At 43.5% G+C, this 10,774-nt stretch overlaps 1 protein-coding gene across 3 annotated transcripts; it reads left to right on the forward strand.

Moving 5' to 3' along the window:
- The first annotated feature begins 486 nt into the window (after window positions 1–486).
- LOC137349036 (zinc finger protein 239-like) lies at window positions 487–6,000 on the forward strand. Of its 3 annotated transcripts, none has more exons than XM_068014301.1 (2): window positions 487–947; window positions 3,735–6,000. In XM_068014301.1, the coding sequence occupies exon 2, from the start codon at window positions 4,012–4,014 to the stop codon at window positions 4,600–4,602; it is 591 nt and encodes a 196-aa protein (XP_067870402.1). In that variant the 5' UTR covers window positions 487–947; window positions 3,735–4,011; the 3' UTR covers window positions 4,603–6,000. The 3 variants fall into 3 exon arrangements, with proteins under 3 accessions (XP_067870402.1, XP_067870403.1, XP_067870404.1); XM_068014302.1 differs by having other exon boundaries at window positions 487–930; XM_068014303.1 differs by having other exon boundaries at window positions 487–595.
- The last annotated feature ends 4,774 nt before the right edge of the window (window positions 6,001–10,774 follow it).

Consider the following 10,774-nt stretch of genomic DNA (forward strand, 5'->3'; position numbering starts at 1 on the left):
ACTCAGTTTACAAAGTGGCCATGAAAACATGTCAAGAGAGACAAATCCTACACATCCTATCATTTTCGCAAACACCTAACCCACAGGTTCAGTGAAATTGTCCCCTGATACAAGAACAAGAAACAGGAGCAGAGTAGACCATATGGCCCATCGGGTTGGTGGAATGGGTGGACAAGTGGCAGATGAAATTTAATGCAGAGAAGTGTGAAGTGATTCATTTTGGTCAGAAAAACAGAGAGACAATCTAAAATAGTGGGTACAATTCTAAAGGGGTGCAGGAGCAGAGAGACCTGCAAACATATATGCATAAGCCAGCTTATTAGGCCGGCGTGGACACGATTGGCCTCCTTCTCTGCTGTATTTTTCTATGTTCTCTGTTACCCAGAATTCCAAGCGGAAATGAATGTGCCCTATTCACACTACAGGAGTCCAGTGCGCAAGGGCTGGGCGACGAAACGAATCTGGAGCATGCGCAGTGTCATTTGATGAAATCGGTGCGAGCGCTGGAGGCACGTTTGCAGCGGGTGACAGTCGGCGGAGCACAGGGGACGAATGGAACCAGCGGGTGGGCGGGGAGGCTTCAGAAACACCTAGAGTAGGCCGCAAGCCCCTAATAAGAACCTCTATGTCCCACCTCCTGCGTGGTGACGGGCCCGAAGCGTCGGGAACACCGGCCGCCATCTTGCGAGTAGGAGTCTGGGCGGATCAGCGAAGCAGAGCTTCCTCCCCTCTGATAGGCCGGGTTACCCAGGCAACTGGTGGCCATCTTCGTATAGGAATGCGGGTCTCTTGCTCAGGAAACGTAGCGCATGCATCTTGGTGACGGCACGGAGTGGGCGGAACTTCAATGCCCCAGTGACCAGGAGAGAAAAGATCACCACCAAGGCGGAAATCTGGAGAGAAACAGAAAATGCTGGAAATACTCAGCAGGTCAGGGAACATCTGTGGTAACATATTTTAATCAAATATAGAGGCAGGGAAAAAATTAATAGGCACTTGGCCGAATGCGGGTTAGTTAAGGAAAGCCAGCACGGATGTGTTAAGGGAAATCACGTTTAACTAACTTTCTGGAGTTTTTTTTTTGATGAGGTTGCAGATGATGTATACACGGACTTCCAAAAAGCAATTGCTAAAAGTTTCACACAACAGAACTGTGAGCTAAGTTACAGCTCATGGAATAAAAGGAACAGTAGCAACTTGGATACGAAATTGACTGACAGAAAACAAAGAGTAGTGGTGACTAGATGTTTTTTGGACTAGAGGAAGGTTTGTAGTAGAGTTCCTTCGGGGTCCATGTTAGGACGCTTGCTCTTCCTGATATATATTAATGACCTAGACTTTGATGACCTTAATAACCTTGGTGTACAGGGCACAATTTCAAAATTTGTGGATGATACAAAGCTTGGAAGCATTGTGAACAATGAAGAGGATAGTGTAGAACTGCAAACGGATACAGACAAGTTGGCAGAATGGGCGGATAGATGGCAGATGAAATTTAATGTAGAGAAGTGTGAAGTGATTCATTTTGGTAAGAAAAACAGAGAACCAATATAAAATAAAGGGTAAAGTTCTAAAGGGTGCAGGAGCAGAGGGACCTGGATGTAAATGTGCCTAAGTCAGTGAAGGTGGCAGGACAGGTTGTCAGAGCAGTTAATAAAGCACACAGCATCCGAAGCTTTATTAAAAGTGGCATAGAGTACAAAAACAAGGATGTTATGTTAAATTTGCACAAAACACTAGTTCGGCCTCAGCTGGGCGTGACCCTTTAGGAAAGATGTGAAAGCATTATAGTGTCAGTCATTTCTGAAGCACCTCTTACTACCTACTTACTATTTACACACCCAGATGATGATTTTTAGGTTACCTTTTATGTCTATTCTCATGCTCTGTCACTCTTCCTCTTCACCTCCCCCCTCAACTTATTGTATATGACTTGATTCTCACTTGAAGAATTCAATTGACATTCATCATACACCCTCTTGTTTGTTTCATAATAATCTCCATCTCTGTCATCAACCAAGGAGCCCTGTTGTTGGTTCCCCTACTTTTCTACCTTGTTGGAATGTTCCCATCCTGTACCTGAAGCATCTCTTCCTTTGAAGATAACCCATTGTTCCAATACAGCTTCTCCGGTCAATCTTTGGTTCCATTTCACCTTGGCTAGATCCCTTCTCATTGTGTTGAAATCAGCCCACTTCCAATCTAGATGTTCTACCTTATTAGAGACTATGAAAAGATTCACAAGAATGGTTCCAGGAATGAGGAACTTCAGTTATGTGGATAGATTGGATAAGTTGGGACAGTTTTCCTTGGAGAAGATAAGGTTGAGAGGAGATTTGATCGGTATTCAAAATCATGAGGGGGTCTGGATAGAGTAGATAGGGAGAATCTGTTCCCCACTGGTGGTAGGATGGCGAACAGGAGGGCACAGATTTGGTGAAAGAAGCAATGGTGACATGAGGAAAAACTTTTTCATGCAGCGTGTGATTGGGATCTGGAATGCAGTGCCCGAGACTGTGGCAGAGGCAGGTTCAATTGTGGTGTTCAAGAGGGAACTGGACTATTATATGAAAAAGGAAGAATGTACAAGCCTATGTGGAGAAGGCAGGGGAATGGAACTCGGTAAATTGCTCCTTTCGAGATCCAGCACAGGCACAATGGGCCAAATGGCCTCCTTTTGTGCTGTAACAAAAGGGAAGGTCTGTGATAGGGTGGAAGGAAGATGGAGCAAGGCAGAAGGAGATGGTAATGGGACAAGTGAAGGAAAAGATGGGTTTGGAGGAGGTGTAAATGGCAGCAGCAGAATCATTACCAACAGCTGCTGCAGTCTGAAAAACTGGGAACAGTGGTTCTGATCTGCAATTGATGATCTCGGAGTCTGGAAGAGAAGATCATTGACTCATTTCTTTTGTCATTCTGCACTCTGGGGGTTTCTCATCATTTTCTCTCCTCCTGTCCCAAAGATGCTGACTCGCACTGGGGCTGTGGTTCCACAGGCTCTGCTCGAGCTCCAGGACCAGTGAAGTGGCCACTCTTCAGCTGTGAACCAGGACAGCAAGTGTCGGCAGGATGTTTCGAAACAAGGCCCTGGGTCTGCACCTCCATTCAATTAGATCATGGCTGATCTACAACTCAGCTCCATTTACCCACCTTAGCTTCAAATCCCTTAATACCCTCACCTAACAAGAATCCATCCATCCGAGTCTGGAAAGCTCCAGTTGATCCCCAGTATCTGCAGCTTTTCAGGGAGAGAGTTCCAGGTTTCTGCTCCCCTTTCTGTGAAAAACTGCTTCCTGATTCTGTTCCTGAATGGCCGAGTCCCCTTCTTCATTCTCCCAGAGACAATAGTTCCTCCCTATCTACCCTAACACAGAATCATCAGAACAAGATGAGGCCATTTAGCCCCTCGAGCCTGTTCCACCATTCAGTGAGATCAAGGCTAATCTGTGACCTTACTCTATCGACCCGCCTTTCTCCCAAATCCCAAAATACATTTGGTTCACATAAATCTATCAATCTCATTGACTCATTGATTTGATTCTCTGCACACAGGGGCTGGAGAACTGAATCCAGCCAGAGTAGAGGGAGGGAGAAAACTGGCAGTGGAGGAAAGAAATGGTGCAAATAGTGCGATGGACTTAGATTTCCAGTAAATTCAAACCAAGTGAAATGGTTGTCTGTTCTGAATCTCTATCCTGACTGACAGTGATGGATTTTGTAAATTCCTTTGACAGGAGATTAGAACGGGAGGATTTACAAAGGGGAAACTCAAACCAAGGGAAATATTTGTCTGCTCTACCCGTGGGAAAAGATTTCAAACAGCAGTGTGACTGGAAAAGCATTGAGACACACGTGAGTGGGTGTTGCAGTGCACTGACTGGAAAGATTTACCCAGTTACACAGCCTGAAAAAACCATTCACCATTCACAGCAGGGAGAAATCGTACACGTTTTCTGTGCGTGACGGAGTCTTCAACTGACCAACCTGGAGAAATATAAAACAACCTGCACCATGGAGAAACCGTGGAAATGTCAGGACTGTGGGAAGAGATTCAATTACGCATCCAAGCTGGAAACTCATCGGCGCAGTCACACTGGGGAGAGGCCGTTCACCTGTTCCTTGTGTGGGAAGGGATTCACAGAGTTATCCAAGCTCCACGTACATGTGCGAGTTCACACTGGGGAAAAGCCGTTCACCTGCTCCACGTGTGGGAAGGGATTCGCTCAGTTATCCACCCTGTTAACACATCAGCGAGTTCACACTGATAAGCGACCTTTTAAATGTTCTGACTGCGAGAAGAGCTTTAAAAGCACAAGTGAGGTACTGACACACCAACGCATTCACACTGCAGAGAGACCGTTCACCTGCTCTGTGTGTGGGAAGGGATTCACTCAATCACAACAGCTGTTGAGACACCAGCGAGTTCACACTGGGGAGAGACCATTCACCTGCTCTGTGTGTGGGAAAGGATTCACTCAGTCACAGCACCTATTGAGACACCAGCGAGTTCACACTGGGGAGAGACCATTCACCTGCTCAGTCTGTGGGAAAGGATTCACTCAGTCACAACACATGTTGAAACACCAGAGAGTTCACGTGTGATGATAGAGGTTGGATTCTGCTGTTAATCACATCCTTTGTTTCTGATAATAACCCCTATAACTGGGCTGGTGTTTAATATTCTGGATCTGTCAAATAAATCAGTTTTTGTGCAAACACACAGCATGTTGTGTTCTTATTCCTGGAATGGTAGGACTGACGTATGAGGAGAGATCGAGTCGGTTCGGATTATATTTGCTGGAGTTCAGAAGTGTGATGGGGTTTCTCATAGAAACCTATAAAATTCTAAAAGGACTTGACAGGGTAGATGCAGGAAGGATGTTCCCGATGGTGGGGGGAGTCCAGAACCAGGGGTCATAATCTAAGGATATGGGGTAAACCTTTCAGGACTGATAGGAGAAATTTCTTTACCCAGAGAGTGGTGAGCCTGTGGAATTTGCTACCACAGAAAGCAGTGGAGGCCAAAACATTGTATGTTTTCAAGAAGGAGTTAGATATAACTCTTGGGTCTAAAGGGGTCAAAGGATATGGGGCAAAAGCAGGAACAGGCTACTGAGTTGGATGATCAGCCATGATCATAATGAATGGCATAGCAGGCTCGAAGGGCCAAATGGCCTACTCCTGCTGCTATTTTCTATGTTTCTGTGTTTATCTTGGAGAAATTAAGATGAGACTAATTGATGGTCTGTGAGCGACTTCTGCATTTATCTGCCTTTTCTCCTTTCGAACTCTACTTTATTTCAGTTCTCATACCTCTGGTTACTCTGATGGACAAGTACCAGCTTCCCATACCTTCCACAGTGACTCTCCTAGCTTTGGGATCCAGGGAAGGTATCAGTAACACGCCCAGGATCAGTGAACACAAAACCCAGTCTATTAATCACTTTCAGCTACTGGACTTCGGCTGTGTCCCACCGCATCTCTCTCACCTTTGATGTGTGAATAGATCATCACACCTGCAAACCTGGTTTAAATGTAAATCCAGTCAGGAAATATATTTAACAGGAGCCTGCAGGCTGATGAGACTCGGTTAAGCTGCCAGTGTGCTGCTGTACTGCTCTGCATTTTACCTGCAATGGAAAATAACTGAACCTTTGTCCCAGTGTAACCTATGCGGTTATGAAATGAGGGTGTAGATTAATGAGCCTCACATCCTTGTTCATGTCTGCTGCAATTGTATGGAAAGTGGATATGTGAAGAGATGTTCTTTCTATGGAGATGTGAAACAAGGAAACAGTATGTGTGTGTGATAGTGACAGTTTTGTGCTCACAGAGCAATGAACAGGGCCAGAACACAAGTGTAGTGAACAAGTTAAATATAAATATCACCAGCATAGACACTGCTTGTTCGATCAGACCTGTGGAGAAGAGAGCTCTGAATCCACTGTATTATCTCTGTTCTCCGGATCAGGTAACTATACTCTGTCTGTATTATTGCTGTGCTGTTAATAAAGTCAGTAAAAGACAATCTGTTGTTGTGAGCTTGATTATCTGGTGTTTGAAACCACAAGATTCAGTCTTTAGAGTAAACAAGGAAACACAACACGGCCCAATACTCCAGCTCGATATTAACAGGGGAAAGCCTTACCTAAAACCTCGAGTGGACAGAATAGAGAAAGATCCCAAATGTAAGAAACCTTCGAATCATTTGTAAATCTTTCAAATGCTGACAGGTTCCAACTGACAGTTTCCATTACATTGAAATCAATAGAAGATGAGAGAGCGGTTATGCTAAAACAAACAGGGGGCCAAAATTTCAGATAATTGGTTGAAGAATAAAAGGGGAGTTTAGGAATTTTTCACCCAGAGGGTGGTGGGAATCTGAAACTCACTACCTGAAAGGGTGGGAGAGGGAAACCCTCATCACATTAAAAAAAACACTTGGATAAGCACTTGAGGTGCTGTAACTTACAGGGCTATGAACCAAGAGCTGGAAAGCAGCATTTAGACTGAATTTTTTTTTCACTGGCACAGATACGATGGGTTGAATGGCCTCCATATGTGCTGTAAAGTTCTATGATTCTGTGATGACAAGCGGTCCTTGTATTTTATCCAAGACAGGCCTCAGCCCAGTCATTTGCTCCAAGTGTTGATGTGATGGTTCAAGCTAAGAGGTGTCAGGTATCGGGAGCAGCAGTGAATAAAATCTAAATGTCAGTAAGTATTGATATCTGCATCTAGTTCTATTTTAATAACTTCTGCTGAACGTGGCCCTCATCCAGTGCCAGGATATTACTCAGACCCACCGTGGAAAATGAGTTTAACACACCTGAGGTAGACAATGTCAACCAGATCCTCAGTATCTCTGTAACCTCCTTCAGACCCACAACCCTCAATGTAAATACAAGTTGTTATTTGATTACACCGAGATCGACAATGTCAACCAGATTCCCCTCATCCACCACTTCTTCACAAAACACAAAGAAGTTTCTAAGATGCAATCTTTTTTTCTGGAAGCCATGTTGAGTATCTCTAATGGCTCCTTCTCTTCCCCAGTGATCAGAAACAGCATCTCTTAGGATCCCTTCAAGCATCTTCCCTGTGATCGAGCTCACACTGATGGGCCTGTAGTTCCCTGGCTCTGATTTGTCCCCGATTTGGAAAATGGGAACTATGTGAGTTACCTTCCAATCTCGGGGAACGATCCCTGACTCTATTGAGCTGTTGAAGAGGGGCTCACAGAGCACCTGTCCCATCTCTTTAAACACCCTTGGGTGGATATCATCTGGACCTGGAGCACCATCTAGTTTGAGATTTCCTATTTTATCCAGGATGACAATCTCTTTCTATTTTAATATTTATGATATTGTTGACAGCACATCCCACAGATGAAATCTGAGTATCATCCACAGGAGTGCAGACTGATGTGAAATAGTCATTTAGAACATAAGAAATAGGAGCAGGAGATTCAGCCCCTCAAGCCTGCCCTGACATTCAATAAGATCATGACTGATCTGCCCCAGACCTCAACTCCTCTTTTGTGCCAGTTCCTCATAACCCTCAACTCTCCGATGTTTCAAAAATCTATCTACCTCCTCTTGAAATACTTTCAGCGATCTAGCCTCCACAGTTCTCTGGGGAAGAGAATTCCAGACATTCACTAACTTCAGAATAAATTCCTCCACAGCTCAGTTTTAAATGATTGTCCCTTTATTCTATAATTATGCCCCCTAGTTTGAGATTCCCCCACTAGTGGAAACATCTTCTCAACATCTACCCTGTCAAGCCCCCTCAGAATCTTGTACATTTCAGTAAGATCACCCCTCATTCGTCTAAACTCGAATGAATAAAGGCCTAACCTGTTTAGCCGTTCTTGATAAGTCAACCCCTTCATCCCAAAAATCAGCCAAGTGAATCTCTTTTGAACTGCCTCCAATGCCAGTATATCTTTTCTTAAATATGTGGACTAAGACTGTACACTGTACTTCAGGTGTGGCCTCACCAACACACTGTACAGTTGTAACAAGACTTGCTTACTTTTAAACTCCAACCCCCTAGCAATAAAGGCCAAAATTTAATTTGCCTTAATTACTTGCTGCACCTGCATGCTAACGTTTTGTGTTTCATGCACAAGAACACCCAGATCCCTCTGTGCTGCACTTTTTTGGAGTCTCCCTCCATTTAAATAATAGTCTGCCTTTTGATTCTTCCTACCAAAGTGCATGACCTCACACTTTCCTACATTAAACTCCATCTGCCAAGTTTTTGCCCACTCACTCAACCTATTTATATCCTCTTGCAGATTCATTATGTCCTCATCACAACATGCTCTCCCACCTATTTTTGTATCATCAGCAAATTTGGATATATTACACTCTGTCCCCTCCTCCAAGTCATTAATAGAGATAGTAAATACTTGAGGCTCTAGGACTGATCCTTGTGGCACTCCACTAGTTACATCTTTTCAACCTGAAAGACCCATTAATCCCAACTCTGTCTTCTGTGAGTTAACCAATCCTCAGTCCATTAACCAAATTCCATGAACTCCTATCTTGTGCAATAATCTTTTATGTGGCACCTAATCGAATGCCTTCTGAAAATTCAAATACACTACATCTACCGGTTCCCCTTTATTAACTCTGCTTGTTATATCCTCAAAGAACTCTGGCAAATTTGTCAAGCATGATTTCCCTTTCACAAAACCGTGTTGACTGTTTGATTGCATTAAGCTTTTCTAAATGTCCTGCTATTTTCTTCCTTAATAATGGACTCTAGCATTTTCCCAATGACCGATGTTAGGCTGACTGGCCTATAGTTTCCTGCTTTTTGTCTCCCTCCCTTCTTGAACAGGGGCATCACATTAGAGGTTTTCCAATCCAGTGGGACCCTCCCAGAATCCAGTGAGTTCTGGAATATTTCAACCAATGCCTCCACTATCTCTGCAGCCACTTTCTTTAAAGCCCTTGGATGCAGGCCATCAGGTCCTGGCGACTTGTCTGCCTTTAATCCCATTAGTTTGTCAAAATACTTTGTCCCTCGTGATAGAGACTGTTACAAGATCTTTCTTCCCATTAGCTCATCGCTTATCGGATATCTGTGGGATGTTTATAGTGTCCTCCACCATGATGACCTATGCAAAATATTGGTTTAAATTATCTGCCATTTCCCTGATCCCCATTATCAATTCTCCAATGTAGTCCTCCAAGGATCCCAATCTCACTTTAGCTACTCTTTCTTTTTATATACCCATGGAGGCTCTTGCTGTTTGTTTTTATATTTCTTGCTAATTTACTTTTATAATCAATTTTCTCCTTTATTAGCTTTTAGTCATCCGCAGCCGGCTTCTAAAAGAATTCCCAATCATCTGGCCTACCACTAGTTTGCGCTGCTTTGTATGCCTTAGTTTTTTGATTGGATACTCTCCTTGACTGCCTTTGTTAACCGTGGGTGGTTCATCCTTCTCATTGAGTCCTTCTTTTTGACCAGGATAAATTTTTGCTGAGCATTATGAAATAGCTGCTTAAATGTCTGCTACTGCTCATTCACTTACCTTCCCCTTAGTCTATTTTCCCAGCCCACTTTAGACAACTTTCTTCATACCTCCGTAATTTCCCTTGTTTAAGTTGAGGACGCTGGTTTGAGACCAGAGTTGCTCACCCTCAAACTGAATTTGAAATTCTACCATGTTGTGATCGCTTCCCCATAGAGGATCCTTAATGAGATCTCTTATTAATCCTACCTCATTACACATGACTATATCTAAAATAGCCTGTTAACTGGTAGGTTCTGCGACGTATTGCTCTAAATAACAATCTCTGATGCACTCTACAAATTAGTCTTCCAGGTTACCTCTGCCAATCTGATTTGTTCAGTCAATATGCAGATTAAAATTTTCCATGACAATTGTAGCACCCTTATTATACGCCTCCATTATGTCACAACTTATACTTTGTCCTACGGTGAGGCAACTCTTCGGGGGCCGATAGACGACTCCCATCGAAAATGATTCCACATCACCATCTATTGTACCTATAATCACTACTCACTACCCCACTGATACCTTCCTTTATTAACAAAGCTACTTCACCTTTTCCTTTTTGCCTATTTTTCCGGAACATCCAATACCCTTGAATATTGAGTTCCCAGTCTTGATCACCCTGCAACCACGTCTCTAACAGCACAAGTCATATTCATTTATTTCTATTTTTTCAGTCAACTCATCTATCTTTAACTGAATGCACGCAGCATTTGTAACACGAGCCTTAAAGCTTTGACTTTTTAACCACTATTACTCATTCTGGTTCTAATTTCTGCCCCTTCCTGTCACACTTTGATTACTGTTCGCCTCTTCACTACCCTGCACCTCTGCTCTCTCATTTCTTTGATTTTTTTTTTTAAACTTCCCTTCAATTGAACCCTCCCCCCACTAAATTAGTTTAAAGTCCTATCTACAACCCTAGTTATATGATTTGTCAGGACACTGGTCCCAGCATTGTTCAAATGAAGCTCGTCCCAATGGAACAGCTCTCCTTCCCTAGTACTGCTGCCAGTGCCCCATGAAATTGGAACCCATTTCTCCCACACCAATCTGTTTACCTCTCTAATCTAAATTTACCCTATGCCAATTTGCACATGGCTCAGGTAGTAATCCTTTGAGCTTCTGCTTTTTAAATTTGGCCCCAAGCTGCTCATAGTCCCTCAGCAGAACCTCTTTCCTAGTCCTACCTATGTCATTGGTACCTACATGGATGACGACAACTGGATCCTTCCCCTC

This window comes from Heterodontus francisci, chromosome 34 (genome assembly GCF_036365525.1).
Source record: "Heterodontus francisci isolate sHetFra1 chromosome 34, sHetFra1.hap1, whole genome shotgun sequence".
Lineage (NCBI taxonomy): Eukaryota > Metazoa > Chordata > Chondrichthyes > Heterodontiformes > Heterodontidae > Heterodontus > Heterodontus francisci.

What these genes read in the sequence shown, in the direction of transcription:
- LOC137349036 (XM_068014301.1), top strand. Translation starts at nt 4,012, where the DNA reads ATGGAGAAACCGTGGAAATGTCAGGACTGTGGGAAGAGATTCAATTAC.